This window comes from Typopeltis vanoorti, chromosome 21 (genome assembly GCF_054136105.1).
Source record: "Typopeltis vanoorti isolate ZY-2024b chromosome 21, IOZ_Tvanoo_1.0, whole genome shotgun sequence".
Taxonomy (NCBI): domain Eukaryota; kingdom Metazoa; phylum Arthropoda; class Arachnida; order Uropygi; family Thelyphonidae; genus Typopeltis; species Typopeltis vanoorti.
This window is the reverse complement of record NC_143569.1, coordinates 20385976-20410957: the sequence shown is the minus strand read 5'-3', so window position 1 is coordinate 20410957 and position 24982 is coordinate 20385976. Positions and strand designations below refer to the sequence as shown.

At 37.5% G+C, this 24982-nt stretch overlaps 1 protein-coding gene across 5 annotated transcripts in view; it reads right to left on the bottom strand.

Moving 5' to 3' along the window:
• The window catches only part of LOC150094664 (NPC intracellular cholesterol transporter 1-like), a 672338-nt gene that overhangs the window by 321030 nt on the left and 326326 nt on the right, over positions 1 to 24982 (bottom strand). For all 5 annotated transcript variants that reach the window (XM_090411086.1, XM_090411087.1, XM_090411088.1 and 2 more), the window contains exons 11-12: positions 11940 to 12068; positions 2384 to 2566 (exon numbers count right to left, since the gene is read on the bottom strand). In XM_090411086.1, coding sequence (XP_090267212.1) covers positions 2384 to 2566; positions 11940 to 12068 — 312 coding nt within the window. The remainder of the gene's footprint in view (positions 1 to 2383; positions 2567 to 11939; positions 12069 to 24982) is intronic.

Here is a 24982-nt window from a genome sequence, read left to right as displayed (position 1 = left end):
ATCCCAATAATTTTTGGCCAGACTGATGCTATCTGTGCCACCAATTCCTCTCCCTTATTCTGGATACTCCTGGCATTAGTATAAAGCATATAAATGCCATTGTTTCTATACCCAGCATTATCCCCTCTAGACTCCTGGGCTCAGTGTTACCTGACGTTGTCCCCCTTCTCCCAAGTACCCATTCCCACAAGAGGTCACCCCTGCTACCATTCTCCCTGGGAGAAACTGACTTTTTCAGAACAGCAATCTCTCCAGATGCCTACGTCCTTCCTCATTCAAATGTAAGTGGTCTCTTGCATACAATTCCTCTCTGTCCTCAAACACACACACTCCAAGCATCCACATATTCCAGTCCTCTCTTGTCACACATTCTTGCTATTATATCCATTCAATATTACCGCTCTGCTGCTCAGTTCGTCATTATCATACCTAGGCAACACACACACACACACACACAATCTTTCGTCTCTGTGTCTTCTTTCGTACCACCTCAAGCAAGAATCTCATATCTCTCGCTGCCCTATTTACACCACCACTCAAGTCATTTGTTCCAACCATCATAATCATCTCATCCACCCTTTCAACTCTCTTAACTGCCAAAGCCACCCTTTCTATCATTTCTCCTGGCATACACTCCTCATGCATCCTATCTTGAGCACCACGAATCATTGAGTCCCCATACATTATACCTCTTACCATTCCCTCTCTCCTTATTGTTTCCATTTTCTCCTCTTCTTTCATTTCCATACCTCTCTCTCATTCCCTCTCTCCTACTGTTTTCATTTTCTCTTCTTCTAGCACTCCCATACCTCTCTCTCATTCCATTCTCTCCTCTTCTAGCACTGCCACTTCCATTCTTTCATTCCATCTCTCTTACTGTTTCCATTCTCTCCTCCTCTAGCACTCCCATGCCTTTCTCTCATTCGATCTCTCCTACTGTTTCCATTCTCTCCTCTTCTAGCATTCCCATACCTCTCTCTCATTCCATCTCTCCTACTGTTTCCATTCTCTCCTCTTCTAGCATTTTCATACCTCTCTCTCATTCCCTCTCTCCTACTGTTTCCATTTTCTCCTCTTCTAGCACACCCATACCTCTCTCTCTCATTCCATTCTCTTCTCTTCTAGCACTGCCGTACCCCCTCTCTCATTCTGTCTCTCCTACTGTTTCTATTCTCTCCTCCTCTAGCACTCCCCTGCCTCTCTCTCATTCCGTCTCTCCCACTGTTTCCATTCTCTCCTCTTCTAGCATTCCTATACCTCTCTCTCATTCCGTGTCTCCTACTGTTTCCATTCTCTCCTCTTCTAGCACTTCCATACCTCTCTCTCTCTCCTGTTTCCATTCTCTCCATTTCCATATCCAATTTCATTCTCTCCTCTTTTATCATTCAGAAATTTCACTCCTCTCCTATCATTCCCAAAACTCTCTCTGTCCCCTACTCCGATTTGCCTTGCATTTATCTCTTTCATTCTTCTAATCTCATCTTTCATACTTATCATACCTCTCCCAAGACATTTCTGCTCCTCTATCTCCCTCTGCAGGTCAGTCACTCTAAATTGAAATTCACTTTCCCAAACAAAACCATCTAAACTTTCACAGTCACTCACGCCTTCTACACTATCAACTATTATTTTCTCATTCACATTTTTTTCTTCATTCTCTCCTATCACATTACTCATCTTCCTGTATTCATTTCCTGTTCCTGGAGCAACAATGCCGGTTATTGAGATATCTGCTGCATTTATTTCCTCCCACTGCCTGCACTTTAAACACACACGCACCCCATCCTCTCTCACAAGCCAGATATCCAATTCCCGAGACGCACACAAATACTGCATGCCACAAACTCCCTTATTATATTGCTTATAATAGAATGCCTAAATGGCAGAGGACTTGGCGACACGCCATTTGCGACTGCAGCTGAATCCACCAATCATTCGTTACTGCCGAGGGACTACTAGCGTAATCGTTAATTATTCAAATTAGTTTTAAAAATAAACAGTAAATAAGTATTAGGGAGTATAAATAAATAAGAAAAGTATAAACAATTAAGCAAAACAAAACATTAAGTACACTAAATAAAATGAAATAAAACTAAATACAGTAATGAAAACTTAGCTTTGTCTTGTCTTCCACCATTATGCATCGGCCCCATCTTCTCGGTAAACAAAATACACAATATCATGACAGCACTAACTTCAAAAAACAACCACTACAGTACACTTGTATTCCAGAGAAACAATTTAGTTTTATTTATTTATTTTTCCTGTATGATCCATCAAAACAACATTTTATTCCTTGCTATTTTAGTAAACCAGTTTTTATAGTTGGAGTGGTAATAATATTCCCAAATAAATTAAAAAGAGATATGAAAGCCATTCATACCTGAAATGAGTGAACAAGAATAAAGATATTGTCCACGCCAACAGCAAGAACTAAGAATGGGATGACTTCTATAATGATCAATGTAGCTGGGATTCCTATAAAGCAAAAGATGCCAAGCGAAGAAAATACAGAAATCAGAACAATAACAACACCAACTAGGCCTAATGTAATATTCGAGCCTACCTGAAACAAAGTAACAGAAATATATGAACACATATTATTGTTAGGTAGGTACAAAACGAAAACAGGCAAAAATAGCCACAAAAATAATAAATATTATTGTTATTTTTTATGAAATCTAGCTAACAGAATTACTAATATGCATAATAAAATAATTTAATTTATTATAATTTCAAATATTTTAGAATTGAAATTATGATTATAACTATTAGCACTGTGGCATTCCCATTGAATATTAGTACTCATTGCAGGCAGTCCATACTAATACACAATGTAAATCATACTTGTCCTTAAAACCATTTACTGATAATGTAACTTCTTCTTGCAATCCATTCCTCATCATTCAAGCAAAAATAAATCTAGTCTCATATCATAGTCTTAGGCAACATATAACAGAGGGAATGTGAGGTTCAAGAGTTTTGGATTTGGTTATAGCATCAGAAGAGTTGATAATAACTGAGTTGACATCTCTCCCACCAGTTGGAGAGCGTGACGATATGGTTTTGACTTGGAAAATGAATAGATATGTAGGAGTATCAAAGAGATGGGAACTTATGTGGAATTATAATGCAGGTGATTATAATAGTCTTAGACGTCAACTTTGGGAAGTTTCATGGAGGGAGGAATTGGAACGCCGGGATATCATTAGTGCGTGGGAAATTGTGAAAGAATATTTGTTAGCAGCAATGGTAAGTTATATACCACGAGTGAAGAAGAGGACACAATTTGGAGTAAAGGGGATGATAAACAATATTAAACAGGAATTGCATGCGAAAAAAAAGAGGCCGTGGAAGAGATATAAGGAGACAGGAGAAGAGAAGATGCATGAAGAGTATAAGACACAGGCCAGAAGAGTGACTAGTATGGTAAGGAAGATGAAACTGGAATATGAGAGGAGATTGGCCCTAAGATCCAAAGAAAATCCTAGGGAATTTTTTAGCTATGTGGCCAGTAGGAGGAGAAATGACTGTGGAAGAATGATATTGTGGGATAAAAATGAGAAAAGAGTGACTGATGCAGAGGACATACTGGAATTGTTCAATGAACACTTTATTGGAGTATTTCATCCTGGAGGAGTCAGTTTTAATGCTATAGGGATAGGGCAGGTTTGAGGTTTAGAGGTACAGGAGGAGAGTGTGTTTCAGATACTGAGTACTCTGGATGTCAGTAAAGCTGTGGGACTGGATGGTATTTCACCACGAGTTTTGAGAGAATGTGCTAGGGAACTGACAGTGCCTTTAACCTGGCTTTTCAATGAAAGTCTGGCTTCGGCAAAGGTGCCCAGGGAATGGAAGGAAGGTAAGATAGTGCCATTGCATAAGGTCTGTAGCAGACTGGAAGTGTCAAATTGTAGGCCAGTTTGTGTGTCATCAGTAGTTAGTAAGATCTTGGAGAAAGTAGTGAAGGACCATATACAGCACTGGGCAGATGAGCATAATGTTATCTGTGAGAGTCAACATGGATTTGTAAAGGGGTGCTCTTGTTTTCGCAATATGCTAGTCTTTTATGATAAAGTTACAAGAGCATTAGATGAGGGAAAGGCATATACTGCCATTTTCTTAGACTTAGCAAAGGCATTTGACAGGGTGCCACATGATAAGCTGATATTTAAGTTGCAGCACATGGGTCTGTATGTCAGATTGTCAACTGGATTCAGGATTGGCTGTCTGATAGGTATCAGAGAGTTGTGTGTGGTGAGGGAGTTTCAAGGAAGCAGAGGGTTACAAGTGGGGTCCCACAGGGCTCAGTACTGGGACCTATATTGTTTAACCGTTATATCAATGACATTGTCAGTGGATTGCAAGGGGATATTCAGTTGTTTGCGGATGATGCAAAGCTGGGAAGGATTATTAGTAATAGTGCAAATGCGGCAGCCCTGCAAGAGGATTTGAATAAACTAGATAGATGGGCAAATGAATGAGATGTCAGTTTAATGCAGCAAAATGTAAGGTCTTGAGGTTTGGGAAACATCGATGGGATGCTGCATACTCTATGGGAGGAGTTATACTGGAGGAAGTAGGAGAGACAAGAGATCTGGTGTTGATGATTGATAGAAACCTGAAGTTTATGGGACATATTGCGAAGGTGGTGAAGGTAACACAGAGGATTGCTGCAATTATGAGAAGGACACTGACCTGCAGAGATAAGAGGGTTATCATTCCGTTGTATAATTCTCTGATCAGACCACACTTGGACTATTGTTCTCAGATTTGGTCCCCAGGATTTGAAGGAGATAAATTAACTGTGGAAAGGATACAAAGACGGATGACAAAGATGGTTTCAGGACTGTGCAAGCATAGTTATGAGGATCGGCTGAGGGAATGTGGACTGCAGAGTTTGGTGGATAGAAGGAGAGGTGATATGATCGAGACTTTTAAACTGTTGAGAGGTGGTTACAGGGTTGACACTGGGGAGTTCTTTCGCTTGGTTGAACAGCGGGAAGGAGTGATGACAAGAGACCATCCCTGGAAGTTACGAAAGGAAACTGTGAGCAAGAGGGTAAGGAGTGGTTTCTTTGCGTGGAGGGTGGTTGAACCATGGAATGCATTGCCTGATGGATTGGTGGGAGCGAGAATGGTCAATGAGTTTAAAGAGTGGTATGATAGACTTTGTGTTTCTTGGGGGGGGGGGGGGGATCTCCCCTCGATGAGTCTTGACAGACTTTAAGTTCTTAGGAAGGACCTCCCACGATGAGTCTTTTGACTCCATGGAGGCCTGAATAATAATAATAATAGTAATAATAATCCCAGCAAACGAAATTCTTACTTCCAGGAAAAAACATTATTTTCTCAACTCCTACATGTGATGAAAAATTTCTTCTGTACATTTGTATATGTATGTATATATGTACGTATTTATTATTATTATTACAGAAAACTCCAAGGAGTCCTTAGACTCATCGAGGGAGGCCCTAAACATCATGTTAAGAAATATCCAACATTTGCACAGTATCTATCATACTTTGTTTTGAACTCATTCACAGTCATGACAACCACAACAGACTCTGACAACCTATTCCACTCATTCGCTACTCTCCAAGCAAAAATCCTAGTTCTAACAGCCTTGGTAACTACACTCTTAATCAGTTTTTTCCACGGATTCCCCCCTAGTTCTCCCACAAACACACCTGTTTCAAAAAATTTCCGCTCAATTAATCTTGTCAAAACCCCTCAATAATACAGCTGGTAATCTTTTCACCCCAAAATGCATAACCTTACACTTTGCCATATTAAACTGATATCCACACTTATTTGCCCAGTCTGCCAATCCATTCAAATCATTCTGTAAAATTTTGACATCATTTGTATTAACTATTGCTTCAGGATTTGTGAAGTGTTCTGTCATAGGAAAAGTTTGGGAATGCTGGTCTAGATATTGCCAGCAAAGGTTGGTTGATTGGTAGAGCCTCTGCTACTAATGGCTTGTAAAAAGTTAAGCAAGTTTGAGCATGGTTAGTAGTTGGAAGCAGTTCAATCTTTCGATGCTGTTGGCACCCTGTCTCTCGATGAGTCTTTGGACTCCCTGGAGGTGTGACATAATAATAATAATAATATAGATGTGTAGTAATCAAGTTCTGATTCCATGGAACATAATTTCAATAAGTACCAAGTCCTTGTTGCTGTACTGAGAAATTAAGATTGTATCAACTTCAGGGTCAACTATGAGTATTGCAGATATCCTTCTTTCTGACCCTTTACAAAATATTTTGAGTTTTGTCAAAATGCACAGAGTTTGTTATTGATATTGTAAGCTACTTCAATTAATACTAATCTAATTATGAGTTCTGTTAAGATATTTACAGCCTTGATAAATCATCAAAGATTTATTTAAAGGCATGTGAAAGAAGTAATGCCATTTTTACTAACTTTCTTATTAGTTTTCATAGTCAATATTTTGAATTTAAGCAATCCGGTAGTTAAATGTTGGACAGACTTGCTTAGTGCCATGTGCTTGCAATTGACCTTTTTTTTTTTTTTTTTTGAATGCTTGTTATGATTGTGACAATTCACACAATTCATCTCAGACTCATTTCATGAGCAGGTAACTAAGATTGCGATGCTTAGAACAGAATGGACAATTGTTTTTTCCCTTACAATCTCATGTGTGATGGTGGAACTTATCACAGTAAATGCACCTGAACATTAGGAAATTCTCCACAGGATTTTAACACCAGTTTTTAAGAGTATCCTCAAAGTTGTATCATTTTCAATAATTAAGGTCCTCTTTTTTTTGTCATAATAAACTTTTGCGTAATTTTTGAATCCCAAGTAAAGAGCTCATTGTTCTGTAAATATATTGAGTCTATTGTACTGTTCATGTTCATATCAATGAGAATATCATAAAATTAGTCTTAGGAGATATTTTAACTGGGATTTAGCATTAGTATATCTTTGCATTCCTTGGAGATTTTGTTATATAGAAGTCCACGTCTTTTTTTTCCCCTTTGGATTTTATTATGACTCCTCCATCATTAATACTTTTCATTTTTGTGATTCTGATTTTGATTTTTCTTGCATCTGCTTTTCCTTTTAAGATACCCTTAGTTTCTTTGCTGTTAAATTGAACTACTGATCTATTAAGGTCCATGGTCTATTCTAAACAAGGACTGTTTTCAGCTTCATCTTTACTGCTGTTAGTATTGTTTTTAACTTGTGAATATAATAAAGTGGGTTGAGCTACATCAACCTCACTGTCCTCAAGGGCTCACTTTAGTGAGCACGGGCATGGCAAACCCGAGGTACCTGATGCTGGACCATGCCTTACTTCATGTAATGTAAATCTGTTATATTATCTGTAGACTGGTCCCTCCCCTTTTTTTCTTTCCTTCTTTCTTTTCTTCTTGCTACCTTCCCCCAATGCTATTAGAGTATTTGAGGGCTAGGGGTGAATCTTTCCTATTTTGCTATTTCATCTTATGTGGAAAGGGCCTCTGCAACCCTACCACTTTCTTCTTGCAGTGACTTCACTCCAAAATGCTACTATGATTGTGCCTAATAACGCATCTCATGCTGCATCAGCTGTCGCGCAGAATAATCAAAGCCACGTTCAGGGCTTAGGCAGAGGGTCCTGTTCGAGAAGTATATTACAGTCTCCATCAAAAGTCAATGATACCGTGAATGAGTAACACAGAAGTTATAAGATTAATCTTAGAAAGGAATTTTACATAGGTACATGGAATGTCCGGGGTTTACAGATGGGTACTCTTGAGATTGTCTGTAAAGAGATGGATAGGTATAAAATTAACATCTTGGGAATTACAGAGACCAGATGGAATGGAGAAGGTCACTTCAAAAGACAGGATGGTAAGCTAGTTATTTACTCAGGTGGTGACTCAAAACATCATGGGGTAGCTGTGATACTGAAGACAACTCAGGCAAGAAGCCTTCTTGGTTATAACCCCATTAATGATAGGATACTCTCCATTAGACTTAAGGCTCAACCTACCAATGTATCAATTGTGGTAGTTTATGCACCCCACATGGATAGGCCTGAAGAAGAGAGTGAAGAATTCTATGAAAACTTGCAAACTGTTTTGGACTGCCTACCAAGGAGAGACATACTGTACATCTTAGGAGACTTAAATGCAAAAGTGGGAAAGAGTATGAGAGTCAGGCCGGAGTGTGGCATGTTTGGTCTGGGTGAACGTAACACCCATGGTGAAAGACTGTTCGAATTTGCCCGTGCTAACAGTTTAGTTATTACCAATACCTGCTTCCAGAAACATCCACGATGGACCTATACTTGGACATCCAATATTGATAGGTCAAGGCACCAGATTGATTACATCCTGGCTCTCCAGCGGTGGAAGACAAGCATCTCTGATGTGCATACTTGTCCTGGAGCAGACTGTGGTACAGACCATCAGCTGGTAAGAGCCAAAGTAAGACTAAGACTCCGAAGACTTCCAGGTCAGGCACATTCCACTGGATTGGATGTTAGAGTAATTCCTAGTGGATTCACAGAAGAAACATCAACTCGGCTGGATGATTTTTTGGAGACTGATGAGGAAATCTCACCAGAAATGCTTTGGGAAGGAGTCAAGATGATAATACAGGATACAGCGAAGACGTATCTCGGCCCAATAAGAAAACCAAGAGACCCAAGGATATCAGATTCAACATGGGAACTAATCAAAAGAAGGTGGTTGGAAAAACAAAGAGACACAGGGACCGAAGAATACAAGAGATTACATAGAGAAATCAGAAAAGCCATCAAGCAGGATAAGGAAAAGTTCTATACTAATAAATGTGAAGAAATAGAGTTCCAGATGAGAACGCATAATTATAAAAGGATGTTTTATTTAGTTCGTGACTTAAAGCACAAGTTCAAGTCTAAATTGAATGTCATCAAAGACAGGAATGGATCATTACTAACAGAAGAGTTGGAAATAAAACAGATGGAAAGAATGCTGTGAGGAACTGTACAGCAGAGTGGATAAAGAAAATGTGGAGTCCTCCCACCAAGAAAATTTTGATTTGGAACCTTCTCCACTTAGTCATGAAGTTGAAAGAGCAGTTAAGCAGCTCAACAGCAATAAGGCCCCAGGTGCAGATGAAATCCCAGAAGAGTTAATTAAGGCCACAGGAGATGGAGGGATAAGAGTGTTTCATAGATTGATTACAAGGATATGGGAGACAGGATCATGGCCTAAAGACTGGAAGAAGTCAGTTTTCATACCACTACACAAGAAAGGTGATATGAAGGCATGCAAGAATTATAGATCTATTAGTTTGATATCTCATACAAGCAAAATTTTATTAAAGATCATGCTAAATAGGATTGAGGCCAAAGTTGAGGCAGAGATGCCCGAGGAACAAGCAGGTTTTAGGAAAGGTAGGGGCACCAGAGATCAGATCCTTTGCCTTAGACAGATCATAGAAAAATATAAAGAATTCAGATTCCCTCTGGTAATGTGTTTCTTACACTACTCTAAAGCTTTTTGACTGTGTTGAGCATGTGAAACTGTGGGAAGTAATGAAAAGAATGGGTTTTCCTCAACACACTATCAGGTTGATGGCCAACTTGTATAAGGAGCAAGAAGCCACAGTAAGAACAGGTGTTGGATTGACTGACTGGCTTCAAGTTGGAAAAGGAGTTAGGCAAGGATGTTTACTTTCTCCTCACTTGTTTAGTATATATGCAGAGGACATCGTGTGTGAAGCATTGGATGAGCTCAAGACAGGAATTATGATAGGAGGTATATTGATCAGTAATCTGAGGTACGCTGATGATACAGTACTCCTTTGTAATGACATGGAAGAACTAGGACTAATTCTTGACAAAGTTAACAAGATCGGTAATAACAGAGGACTTCAACTCAATTCTAGCAGGACAAAGATCATGGTTCTCAAAGGAAAAACAAACAGAGAAGCTCTTGAGAAACAAATGTATCTTAATGGAGAAAGAATTGAGGAAGTCAGCAAGTTTGAGTACCTGGGATCCATTATTAATGTGAAGAATTGCTGTTCAGAAGATGTCAGAAAAAGGTTAGGAATGGCTAAAACTACAGTCAGAGACCTGTCTAAAATCTGGAAGGATGGATCTATCTCCATGGGAACAAAGTTGAGGATTTTGGATGCAGTTGTTTTTCCAACAGCAACTTATGGATGCGAGACTTGGAACCTAAAGAAGTCAGATAAGAAACGGATATCTGCTTTTGAGATGTGGTGTTACAGAAGGCGGTTGAAGATATCATACACTGAAAGGCGTACAAATGAATGGGTGTTAGAAAAGATTAGTAGAACTTTAAGGCTCCTTAAGGATATTGACAGAAGAAAATTAAAATATTTTGGACACATAGAAAGGATGGAAAGAGGACTTCTCAGAACAGTAATAGAAGGTAAAGTTCCTGTAAAAAGAGGCAGGAGTAGACCATCAATGAGATGGATGGATGGCGTGTGTGGAGTGACTGATCTTCAGAGAGTTGAGGCTGCCAGAATGGCAAACAACAGGACTACATGGCGAGGCCTAGTGTGGAACATCATCAAGCATCGGAGTGACCATACGGCATCTGTAGATGCCCAGTGAACACAGAGAGAGCTACATCACCTTGTAAGTACTATTGTAAGTACACTTAATGCTTTAGTATGCCCTTTTTTTTAATCATTTCTCAAATTACTATTTACTTTGACAATGCTATTCAGCAAATCACGATTTTGTCAGGTACCACCATTTCAGTGTTTAGTTATATTTAAAATTATAATTGTACAATGTCTGAACTTAGCTGTTAGGCAACAAAGTTTACAACAAAAGGTACTTACATTTTTGATGCTCATTCAGAGAAGTGACATTTCCATTGACCTTCGCATGACAGAGGACAGTTTCCTGTAACTAACCTGTGTCTGCTTTTTTAAGCAGGAGAGAGAGAGAGAGAGACGCGTGCGTGCGTGCATGCGTGTGTGTGTGTGTGTGTGTGTGTTGGGGGGGGGGAGTTGCTATAGTTATTAATCTTATGTTGATGAGGGCATTGGTGGATAACTGGTTGAAGAATGACAGTATTTGTCTTTATGTGGAAGATGAATTTCATTATTCAATGTGAGACCATTGTCCTGCTTACTAGAGACCTGATGTGGCTTTAAAAAGGTTCATCTTTGGTCTCAAAAACAGGATTTCTAGACTAAATAAAAAAATGAATAAAATAATAAAAAAAAATTGTTCATTCACCCAAGGCAATAATCTACCATAGGTTTACAACCTTTCATGGGTAGGAGATAAAAAAACAGAAAAAAAAAAGCTGTATAAAAGTGTTGTGGTTTACAACCTTTCATGGGTAGGAGATAAAAAAACAGAAAAAAAAAAGCTGTATAAAAGTGTTGTGAATAAAGTGTGAAGAGTAGTTCTTTATATGGGAAGTAAATGGAATGTGTTGCAAGATTGACATGAATATGAAGGGTGTAAATTAATTTAAGATGTGGCATTACAGGTACTTGGGCATTTAAGGATGCATATAACAGGAGGAGTCTTTTGCCCTTGATCAAGTTGTAAACAGAAAAATTTGAAAACCTTAACCTGCTTTACAGGTAACTGATAGTCATGAAATCATGAACAGAGGTCACCACTTAACCAGAGTACATTAGCAACAATATTCTTTTATTGTCAATTAATCTAAAAATATTCAAATACAATCAATTTTTACTGCACAGAACACAATACCACTATAACTACTGAGAAATCCTGCCTAGAGTATTAATTATAATTCACTACAACAATTTTCCACTATAAGAAACTGTTCATTTGGTTTGTACAGTACAGAGATGACTGTATAAGTTCACATTCTAAAAAAGAAATTCATGAAATATCAACATTAATTTTATAAATTTTGAGATGATACTTATTTGACATGATGCAAATGTATAAATAAAGAAGTAAGACTTACTAAAATATTTTGGGAGCTCTTTACTTCTCCTAAAGCTAGAACAATATAAGCAAACATCACAATATAACTAACACCTATGGTTATGATATCTGAGTGACTTCCCCTTTCCAGTTCATCTTCAACTGAACGCTAAATGGCAATAAAAATAAAAATACTGTCAAAAATCTGAATAGCAAACAAATGGGGGGGGGGGGGGAAGCAGCAAAGCAAATATTATAATACTTATGGAAACTAAACACTCTTCACTTCAAATGTTGGGAAAGACAAAAAGCATGAATAAACTGCTTACGCTTGTAGCACATGCATGGTTCATTAATATGGTTCACTAATATAATTCCCTGTAAATATGTGGATTTGAAGATGCAGAGTCCTATTGGTCTTTCTTTATTATATGGGTAAGTTGGAGATGATTCTTAATCCACATGCTTCTGATGTATAAAACAAGATTGTGCACATTAGCAAGTATAAATGCTATTGATCAATGCTGAGAGATAGGATTATTTTATCTTCAATTATTTTAGTTTAAAGACTTCAGTTATTTTATGTTAAGATCATGTTTCATATCAAAACTTAAGATGAATGTTGAGTTCACATTTCACAATAATTTAATACTTATGTTTGAGCAGTTCAACATACATAATCAACATTTGTGAGATGCAACATATTCATTGGTGAGGATGAGTAGCTTGTGGGTGAAAAGCAGAGACAGTAATAGAGTGTGCCTAAAGTATGTAAAAGTTCTTAAAGAGTGTGCTGCCAAACAAGTAAAATACAATTCTCACTATAACAAATTCATAGGATCACAGGAACAATTTGTTATAGTAAATTTAGTTTAATATAACATTGTACCATTAGAGTTTTGGTCAGAACTTTTCAGTAGTCTGTTAAAGTGAGGGAGTTTATTAAAGCAGTGCTTGCTATACTAAGGGCTAACTATATACAAAAAGCCAGATACTGGCATAGTCACTGAGAGTGATTATGAGTTTTCATTTCCTTTAGGACATGAAAACTGTAAGTGTCAGTGTAGGAGATGAGGATATACAGAATGCAGTAACAAATTATGGTGAACACAATGGATGAGTATGATGAAAAAGTGATACAAATGATAATGTGCAGAAGAGAAATGGTGAGGCAGAGATGCTATACTATGTTCCCTTAAAATGCTATGTTCTTCAGATTTTGTTTCCATGAGTCATAGAAAAGACATAATACACTAGCCTCATAGCCTGAGATGCTTTGTGTTCTCCAATCATTCAGCATGTCTAGCAGGATTAACAAAAAAAAAAAAAACCTTCAGTAACCAAGGAGAAAAATAATGTCTTCTCCATATGAAACTAGATAACCCACCATGAAAAGTCCTTATAAATGTGTTCTTGCATCATAGATGAGCATTGAACTGATTTCTTTCCAACTGAAAGGCAAATGTCACAATATCTTGGTAGGTATTTGAGGCTACATGCTATGAAGTACAGGCTAAAAGAATGAAATACATACCACTATAAAATATACGATAGCTATTGCCTATGAAACAGATTCCCACAAAATACATGAAGAGACCTTGTCTATATTATTATTATTATTACCATTTGACCTCCATGGTGTCAGAGGCTCATCGTGGAAGGTACACACTATTGCACATGATGTGTCTACATTCCACTCACCAACTACTCTCCATGCAAAGACCCTACTCCTCCTTCACTACACACACACACCATCATTACACAGTTTCCAGCAATGGCCTCTTGTTCTACTCCCCTCTCCATTCTATAAAAAATCTCTTCCATATCAATCCAATAACAACCTCTGACTAGCTTATAGGACTCGAAAAATATTCCCCCTCTTCCTCCTATTCACGAGGCTATGCAACTTACATTCTCGCAATCTGTCCTCATACTCCACATTCCAAAGACAACAGGCTACCTTTGTGAATCTTCTCTGGACTCTTTCCAACATATCCTTATTACCATGAAAACCCAGTGACCAAATCTGTGCACAAGAATCCATATGAGGCCTGATCAATGCCATCAAAACCTCTCTATTTCTGCATGTCTGGGTTTTCTGCATCATTGCCATTATCCGATATGATATCTTCACAACTTGTGTAATGTGGCCACTTGATTTCTGGTCCTTGTCCATCATCACTCCAAGATCTTTCATCTCTTCTACTTCCTTTAAAGTTTCCCAACCAAGTGTATACTTTGCATCCCATAGTTGCTTACCAAATCTCAACAACACTGAACTTGACAATTCCACTTACCTGCCCATTCAAGCAATTTACTCAAGTAAAGCTATAACATCTGCTTAACTCTGCATTGCTCTCACTGGTTTTGCATCATCTGCACAGCAGCATATCAATAGTTAAACCCATCCCAATATCATTAACATACAAATTGAACAACAATGGCCAAAAAACTCCCTACAGTACACCACTAGTGATCTTTCTCTTTTGGGATACCCCACCCCCATATACAACTTTCTGATACCTATCCAACAGCCAGTCACTGATACAACTCAGAAGTCTGTTATCCAATCTCATCTGTTTCAATTTATTTAAGAGCTTGTCGTGTGTGGCAGTCTATCAAAAGCCTTTGCAAAATCTAAGTACTCCACTGTATATGCATCTCCCCTGTACAAGGTATTTGTCACCTTGTTATAGTACATAAGTAAGTTAGTGAAACATGAACTTCCTTTAACAAACCCATGCTCATAACTACAGAGAAGCTGCTGTTATCAACCCATTTCTATATCCTACTTCTCACCGATCTCTCCGTCATCTTCAGAACAACTCCAGATATACAGACCGGCCTATAATTTAAATGGAACCTGTGCTGTTGCAAAACTCTTATTAAACTTCCCTGGCTCTACCTATTTCCATATCTCTCTTGCATTCCTGTTCTCTCATTTTTCTCACTCATTGTACTCACTTCTCCATTCATAAGCACTCCTTTAATCCATCATATCTTTCTCCTGCTCTTCCTTATTACTTCTTACTTGCTCAGATCTATTATTTCCAGATTACTCTCTCCCAACAATTGTCTTCCAAGGTGACTTACACTAAAACATTGCATTAAATGCAAATGAAAAAGTTGTCATTTCGTTGTATAAGACCCTCATCAGACCACACTTAGACTATTGTTCTCAGATTTGGTCCCCAGGATTTGGGGGAATGGATTGGCTGTGGAGGGGGTGCAGAGGCAGATAACAAAGAACAGTTCCAGGACTGTACAGTGTTAGTTATGAGGATCGGCTGAGGGAGTGTGGACTGTGGGGTTTTGGTGGATGGAGGAGGGAGAGGTGATGTGGTTGAGACTTTTGGACTGTTGAGAAGTGGTTACAGGATTGACACTGGGGAGTTCTTTCGCTTGGTTGAACAGCCGGAAGGAGTAATGACAAGGGGGGTCATCCCTGGAGATTGCGAGGGGAGGCTGTGAGCAAGAGGGTGGTTGAACCGTGGAATGCATTGCCTGATAGAGTGGTGAGAGCGAGATCAGCCAATGAGTTTAAGGAGTGGTATGATATACTTTGTGTTTCTTAGGAGGGTCCTTCCGCGTTGAGTCTTGATAGACTTGTGTTTCTTAAGATGCATGGTGATATGTCATTGAATCATATTGCCTTATTGACATCAAGATTTCCTGAAATACCTCATGCTCACTCACAATTAAGCTGTCCTCTCCTATGTCTTCTACATTTAATTTCCTCATGATTCCACCCTGATCGGGATGAAAATCCCTTATAAACTGATTACTGAATATCTCAACAATGTCTTCTGCAGTAGTTGGCATTCTATCACTTCCACAATCATTCTTCTTTCTATTTTCCACATATCTAAAAAACTCTCTAGGGTTTTTCTTTGTCTGATTTGCCAATTTCTGCTCATACTCTACTTTTGTTTTCCTTATTAACTGAGCCACTCTCTTGGCTTCTGCTTTATACTATTCGTGTGACTGATGATTACCATTATTCATCTTATACTTCCTCCAAAGTACTTCTTTTTCCAGACTTCATGCTTAAGTTCAATATTCATTCATTTTACACCTACCTTATTCAGCCATTTGGCCCTCGGAATACATTCACACATTGATGGTGTAATGTATTTCTTTGTCAGTTCCCATGCAACATTTATTTCCTTACTGCACAACTCCTTGTTCCATGTTATAGCTCCAAACTGTCTCCTAAGTTCGTCATAATCAACAGCTTTATAATTCCACATATATCCTTTCCTCACAAAAGTGTGCATATGACTAGCCTCAACACAAATGATTACTTCTTGATCACTTTCACGAACTGGAGGACAGTGTGAAAATCCTTTCACAATTACATCCTCTGAAGAAATGTTCAGATCTAGAACGCTCGATCCTCATGTACTCTCCTTTACGAGCTGCCTGAGATGGTTATCTCTCAAGAACTCGAGAAATTCATTTTCCTTATTCTCAAATGCTATCTCTTCATTCCAATCTATACCACCATAATTAAAATTACCCATAATAATTACCCTTCTTTTGTTCACTAATCCAAATTGTTTATACATTTCTTCATCAACACCCTCCACATTCCCAGGCCTATAACAACATCCAACTGAATATGTCTTCCTCTTAACCTCCATGTAACACTATACTGCCTCATAACCATTGCTACTATTCCCCCATTTCATGTCCACCTTATGTAGACACATTTCCCCGCTATCATCATCAGCACTCTTCCCTCCCTTCTTGTCCTTTCTATCCTCACACAAAAAATACTGTATCCTTCTATTTCTATTCCAGTTACAATAGCATCTTCATTCAACCATGTTTCAATGATTTTTCAATGATTTTGGAGAAAATAACCTTAATCAGTTAAAGCATTTCTTCCCCCTTATTTCTGATACTTCTGGCATGTGTAAAAAAACGCAGCAGTTCGTTTTTAGGTCTATAGCCAGTCCTATCCAAGCCATGTGTTGGTTGTGATTTCCCCAGCACACCTGCCCAATCACCTTTATCGCCACTTACCACATATATTTTCTCAGTATCAACTTCCCCATGCAAATCAGAATATACTCCATCTTCATGCACACATTCACTGCCACTTTCAACATCTGCTCTCCCTATGCCAGGTCCCTCCCCCTTTCCATTTCCCTGTTCCTCTTGCATTTCCTTTCTCTCTTCATCTCTCACACTACTACTGTTTCCACTGCCAAGTCTCTCTGTCTGTTCAGTATCACTCTGCTGATTTTCCCCTTCATCTCTTTCTTATGATCTCTTGCATGCATCACACACACACACTGTACTTTCATCTAGCAACACTTTCTCCAGTACATTCACTCCAAAGCTATTTAAATATGATGCTAAGTTGGGTAGGGCAATAGCGAATGCAGAAGATGTCAATATTTTGCAAGATGATTTGGATAGATTGGAGGTCTGGGCTAAGGAGAATGGATGTCAATTTAATGTGGCAAAATGTAAGGTTATGCATTTTGGGATGAAAAGATTAGCAGCAGTATATCACATTGGTGGAACTGTACTCCAGGAGATTGATGAGGCCAGGGACTTCGGAGTGTTGGTGGATACGGAGATTTGTGGGTTGCAGAAATTGGTTGACAGGCGGAAAAGGGGAGAAATGATTGGGACATTCAAATCACTTGGATGCTGAAGAATACTTTCACGAGCAGAGATAAGCAAGTAATTGTTCCTCTGTATTGAGCCTTGATAAGACCCCCATCTTGATTACTGTGCCCAGATCTGGTCACTTAGGTTTCTTCTTGATGGGGAGGAGGTTGAGAGGATCCAGAGGCGAGTGACCAAGATGATAGCAGGTCTATGAAATGAACCTTATGAAAAGAGGTTGAAGATTTGTGAGTTGCAGAAATTGGTTGACAGACGGAAAAGGGGAGAAATGATTGAGACATTCAAATTGCTGAAGAGTTTCTATAGGATTAATTCAGAGGATATTTTTGAGAACAGGACTGGTGGTGGGAGGACTAGGGGCCATCCATGGAAAGTGGGCAAGAGTCTGGTTAGTAAGGGCGTTAGAGCTGGGTTTTTTGCTTTTAAAGTGGTGAATGAGTGGAATAAGCTGCCTGAGTCTGTTGTAGGTGCTATGACAGTGAATGAGTTCAAGGGAAAATATGATAGATACTGTGTGAATATCAAATAGTCATGATGGACATGATGTTTAGGGCCTTCCTCGATGAGTCTAAGGACTCCTTGGAGTCACCCGTAATAATAAAAAATTCTAATAATAATAATAAATGCAACCCATCACACCTGTATAATTTCATTCTTCCCTACACTAGCATACCATTCATGTACTATATATATATATATATTTTTTTTTTTTTTTAATTATCAATATCTATATATAATAATATATATATATTTATGAAGAATTGAATGACTAGAACCGAGATTTAAGTGAAAAGGTTTTAATATAAAAACACTACTAGTTTCGGCCTGTAACAGCCTTCTTCAGGTGACATTATAAAAGAAAGAAAAAACACTAAACATTGAAGGTTAAAAGACTATGAACAACATAGACAGTCTCTATACATAATTAGCATGAAAACGTTGTGGTTGTATTTGAAGCTGTTCTTTCGTTTGTTGCATTGTTGGGAGAGTGCGTGCTTGCAGCATCATGTGAACGCCAGTAAATGATTACAGCTGAATGACTATCTGGGAGGTTGTAGCTCAAGTTGTTATTTAGACGAACAGGATTAAAGATGATTTCTCTATATTCCACGATTTTTCTCTCTAGTTCGTAACTGCAACGGAAGATGTTAGTAGATTTTTCCCAGCAGACTTTGTGACTTTGGTTTTCATCATTAGGATTAGCCAAGAAAAGGATATGACTTGATAATGCGCTGTCTCACTGTCTCTTATAAATAATGTCCCTCATGTGTTCTTCCATACGCAATTCGACAGATTTGTCTGTCTGCCCAAAATAAGGAATATTCACAATCACACAATATTTTATATACACCAAGGTATTTGAGTTGATGATGACAAAGTTTTGGGTGGCTTATTAAGAAATGGATCTTTGGAAGTGGGGTGAACAAGGTTCTGATATTGTATTTTCTTAGAACTTATGCTAATTTATGTGAAACAGTACTTATGTAAGGATTAGATATATTGCCTTTAAATCTATTTGTTTTTTCTGAGTGATGCCTAGGAGGATTAAGAAGGAATTTTTCAATGATGCTCTTGGAATACCCATTAACTTCGAGAGAAGTTTTCAAATGGTTTATTTCTGTAAGGAGTTCATTTGGGTCATCAAGAAGAGAATGGGCTCTATGTCCCAAGGTGGAAATTATTCCAAGCTTATGAGGAGGGAAATGACGGGACTGACTGTGCAGATATCTGTTGGTATGTGTGGGCTTTCTATATATCGATATTTTGAGTTTACCAGAAGAGCGAGTCAATTTGACATCAAGAAAAGGCAAGGAATTATCCATTTCAAGCTTGGCAGTAAACTTAATACTTTGATGTCGGCTATTGAGATGTTCGAGGAAAACCATAAGGGATTCATGTCCATGGCTCAAAATAATGAAGACATCATCCAGATAGCATTTCTAAACTTTAGGTGTAAAATAAAGGAAGAGATAGCCTTGGTTTCAAAATCCTCTAAGTAAATAGAGGATTTTGCGAGTACAGAGGATAAAGGATTACCCATAGCCAGTCCATGATTTTGTTTGTATATATTATCTTGAAATTTGAAGTAACCGGATCTGATGCAATGTGTAAGCAAGGCTAACATTTTTTTTGGATAACTTGTCCTTGAGTAATGTTAGGACTTCATCTGTTGGGACATTAGTGAACAAAGAAGTTATGACCAAGCTAGCCATGATGTCATTTTCATTAACTGTAATATCCTTGATGTATGTAACAAATTCTGTAGTGTTCTTGATAAAGGAACTCTCGCATTTCTTTTCAATAAAAAAAGAACCATAGCTGAGAAATTGGAAGAATCTATAGATAATGAAAGTTGGCATACCTTTATTACATACTGTGAATCTCAAGCAGCCAGAATACAATATAATAACAAAGTAAATCTTATAAATAAATTTGAAACATTAAAAAGATTACAAAATAATAGGAACTTTTCAAAACCACAAATCAATATTGACAAAGTCGTTATGAACAAATCTTCTTATATACTTTCAGATGTAGAAAAAAGCACCCTTAGTAAAGGTCTAAATTTTATTCCTTCCCCAAAATTAATACCAAAGGAGACACTACTTACAAAAATAGAAAAAGCTACTTCTTTTCTCCCTCCACAAGATGCAAACCTTCTACGTATTGAATCAATCTTTATTATCAATAACACAAAACCACCTGCAGAAAACATTACTTCAACTGAATGCAAAGCTATTATAAGTTTAAAAAACAACAGAGATATAAACATCCTCCCTTCGGATAAAGGCAATGCAAAAGTCATCCTCAACTATGTAGATTACCAGAATAAAATGCTTGAATTACTACATAATGATACCTACTCAATACGCGAGAGAGAGATCCAACTCGTGAACTTCAAAATCGTACAAACAACTTATTAAAAACTACAACTGAATTATCCCAAAATGTTCGTTTATCTCAATGCTCTCTCCATCAGTTAATTCCTCGCATATATGGTGTTCCTAAAATCCATAAAGAGAACACCCCATTATGCCCAATTGTAAAAGGTATCAATTCTCCTATGTATAATCTTTCAAAATATCTTGCCATAAAGGTTTTTCAGGCAAGTCACCATCCTCTATCAAGAACACTACAGAATTTGTTATATACATCAAGGATATTACAGTTAATGAAGACGACATCATGGCTAGCTTGGACATAACTTCTTTGTTCACTAATGTCCCAACAGATGAAATCCTAACATTACTCAAGGACAAGTTATCCAAAAAAATGTTAGCCTTGCTTACACATTGCATCAGGTCCAGTTACTTCAAATTTCAAGATAATATATACAAACAAAATCATGGACTGGCTATGGGTAATCCTTTATCCCCTGTACTCGCAAATATTTACTTTGAGGATTTTGAAACCAAGGCTATCTCTTCCTTTATTTTACACCTAAAGTTTAGAAATGCTATCTGGATGATGTCTTCATTATTTTGAGCCATGGACATGAATCCCTTATGGTTTTCCTCGAACATCTCAATAGCCGACATCAAAGTATTAAGTTTACTGCCAAGCTTGAAATGGATAATTCCTTGCCTTTTCTTGATATCAAACTGACTCGCTCTTCTGGTAAACTCAAAATATCGATATATAGAAAGCCCACACATACCAACAGATATCTGCACAGTCAGTCCCGTCATTTCCATAAGCTTGGAATAATTTCCACCTTGGAACATAGAGCCCGTTCTCTTCTTGATGACCCAAATGAACTTCTTACAGAAATAAATCATCTAAAAACTTCTTTCGAAGTTAATGGATATTCCAAGAGAATCACTGAAAAATTCTTTCTTAATCCTCCTAGACATCACTCAGAAAAAACAAATAGATTCAAAGGCAATATATCTATTCCTTACATAAGTACTGTTTCACATAAATTAGCAAAAGTTTTAAGAAAATACAATATCAGAACCTTGTTCACTCCTCTTCCAAAGATCCGTTTCTTAATAAGCCACCCAAAACTTTGTCATCATCAACTCAAATACCCTGGTGTATATAAAATATTGTGTGATTGTGAATATTCCTTATTTTGGGCAGACAGACAAATCTGTCGAATTGCGTATGGAAGAACACATGAGGGACATTATTTACAAGAGACAGCGAGACAGCGCATTATCAAGTCATATCCTTTTCTTGGCTAATCCTAATGATGAAAACCAAAGTCACAAAGTCTGCTGGGAAAAATCTACTAACATCTTCCGTTGCAGTTACGAACTAGAGAGAAAAATCGTGGAATATAGAGAAATCATCTTCAATCCTGTTCATCTAAATAACAACTTGAGCTACAACCTCCCAGATAGTCATTCAGCTGTAATCATGTGCTGGCGTTCATGTGATGCTGCAAGCATGCACTCTCCCAAACAATGCAACAAACGAAAGAACAGCTTCAAATACAAACACGTTTTCATGCTAATTATGTATAGAGACTGTCTATGTTGTTCATAGTCTTTTAACCTTCAATGTTTAGTGTTTTTTCTTTCTTTTATAATGTCACCTGAAGAAGTCTGTTACAGGCCGAAACTAGTAGTGTTTTTATATTAAAACCTTTTTACTTAAATCTCGGTTCTAGTCATTCAATTCTTTATAAAAATATGTATGTTAACCGAGTTAATGATCATTCTGTCATATATATATATATATATATATATATATATATATATATATATATATATATATATATATGGAAACTAGGAAACTACAGTGCAGAGAATTATAAGAAATCAGTTGGGAGCCTGCAAAAACCAAGGAAAGAAGGCAATACTGCATGAGAAACAGTGAAAGTTACTGAAAGAAGCAGTATGTGATTGCAATCCCAGAGTTAAAAGAATAAACCGGGTTGGGAGTTAAAATCATTTAGTATACTCATTAACCATGGATGTTTGTGATTGTCTTGAGATAGGAGGTGAATATTATTGCTTGGTGTGAGACCACTTCCCTGCTTATTGGAAGTCTGAAGTGGTTTGAAAAAGTTCCATGTTTGGTCTCTAGAGCAGGGTTTCCAGACCATGTAAAAATTAATCAAAAATACATATATACGTATTCAAAATTAAGTGGATATTGAATACCATATTATTTCTTAGTCGAATAAGAAATTCAAAGATAGAAAATTAGAAGAGTTTCATGCCAAATATAGAAAAACTATATAAAGATAAAGATCGGCGAGTAAAAGCGTAAGCCAACACTTGGTAATGCAATGCTAGGGTGACTCGTAGTAAAGGTATCGTAGTAAAAATATATAAGCATTTTTGATTTATATATATAATACTGATAAAAATAGGGAAAAAATCAATATTGCACTCACAGTACAAATGTACTACAGGTTTTTCAAATAACCTTTCATGGGTAGGAGCAACTTAAAAAAAAAAAAAAAGCAAGAGTTCCATAAAAAGAAACTGATGCGGTAGGATTTGCTAGAGAAGAAGGATAAGTAAATGTATAAATGATATACAGCAAAAACTAAAAGAGTAAGAAGCACATTAAGAAAAGCACAATTAGATTATGAGATGTATATATCTAAACAAGCCAAAGAAAATCACAGGGAGTTTTATTACTATACAGCAATCAGCAATAGAACTTCCTTTCATTTCTCCTGAAAATAATTTTACCCAATGAAGATGAGAGGAGGGTGCCAGCCATAGAAAAAATACAGCAATTATAAATTTGTAGTCTTTAAACAGTATGCTAGATTATCACTTCTGAGACATTATTATTATGCAATACCTCCAAGGAATCCTCGGCCTTATCGCAGGAGGGCAATATATGCCACACAACCCACTGTCTACAATACTAAATTCTCCATATATGTACACACTATGCCACTCTCAACTGCACTATTTATCAACCACTAACAGTATTCTTGACTATTAATAGAATGTGTTCTCTGGCCAATTTGCTTGTATGAAGGAGGAAAAATTGGGCAATTTGCTTGTATGAAGGAGGACCAGCTAACTTACCTTCAGTATGAGAAAAGCTCATATAAAGATCTTCTCAAACTTTTGTCTTTTCTTATTGAATGACAAGATGTCCACCATTCTTTCAACTGCACTATGAAGGCGCATAACCATGCATTTAAACTAAATGGTGAGTGAGCATTTTACTAGAGTCTGCATTTTGGCGGCAACAGCAAGGCTTGAGGATATAGCAAAATCTTGAGTAAAATATTTATCAGTTGGATTAGGTAGGATTTCTGAATGCACATGAACAGAATGTCAAGGGTGACTCAGTAATGTCCATGACATGGTTATATAACCTTCTTAAACCATGCATTTGCTTAATCTAGTAAGAAGGCAAACTAGCCACGTTACTGCTAAAAACAGATGCAGCAAATTATAAACCAATCACTATCTCTAAAGTACTAGTTAACATCATAGAAAAGTTGGCAAGAGGCTCAGTTCAGGAAATGGTGGGAAGAGAGAGAGAGAATCGATACTTTTTTAGTGAGGACACATCTTTGTTTGCTCACTAATTTTATTACAAAGTTAAGACCAAAGTGTTCAAGGAGAACAAATATACTATGACATTAATAGATTTTGCTATGGCATTTTAAGAGAATGACACATGGAAGATTAATAGTAGCCAACAGAAATTGCAATATCACAGATAACAGTTGTTCGTTAACAGGAATCAAATGGAAATATATGAAGAAGCAGTATCTGAGAGGTTGAGGAAGACTAGTAATTATTATTATTAACATTTGACCTCCATGGAGTCTGAGACTCATCATGGGAGGTACTCACTATTGCATACAATGCTCATCCAACCATGTCTTAAACTGATTCAATGTGTCCACATCCACAACACACTCAGGCAATGCATTCCACTCACCAACCATCCTCCATGCAAAGAACCTGCTTCTCACTCCTTTGCTCACATCCTCCTCATACACATTTCCAGCAATGGCCTCTTGTTCTGTTCTATTCCCCCCCCCTTCCATTCTATGAAAAATCTCTTTCATGGCTACCTGATAACAACCACTGACCAGCTTATATGTCTCAATTATATCCCCCCCCCCTTCCTCATATTCACGGGGCTTTGCAACTTACATTCTCTCAATCTGTCCTTGTACTCCACATTTCAAAGACAACTGAAAACCTTTGTGAATCTTCTCTATACCCTTTCCAACATATCCTCGTCACCACGAAAACCAGGCAACCATGGATATAGAGAAGATTCACAAAGGTTTTCAGTTGTCTTTGAAATGTGGAGTAAAAGGACAGATCGAGAGAATGTAAGTTGCAAAGCAATGATGCAGAGAACCCTGACATACAGAAATAGAGAGGTTATGATTCCACTGTATAAGACCTTGATCAGGCTTCATATGGATTATTGTGCGCAGATCAAGGCCTTATACAATGGAATCATAACCTCTCTATTTCTGTATGTCAGGGTTCTCCG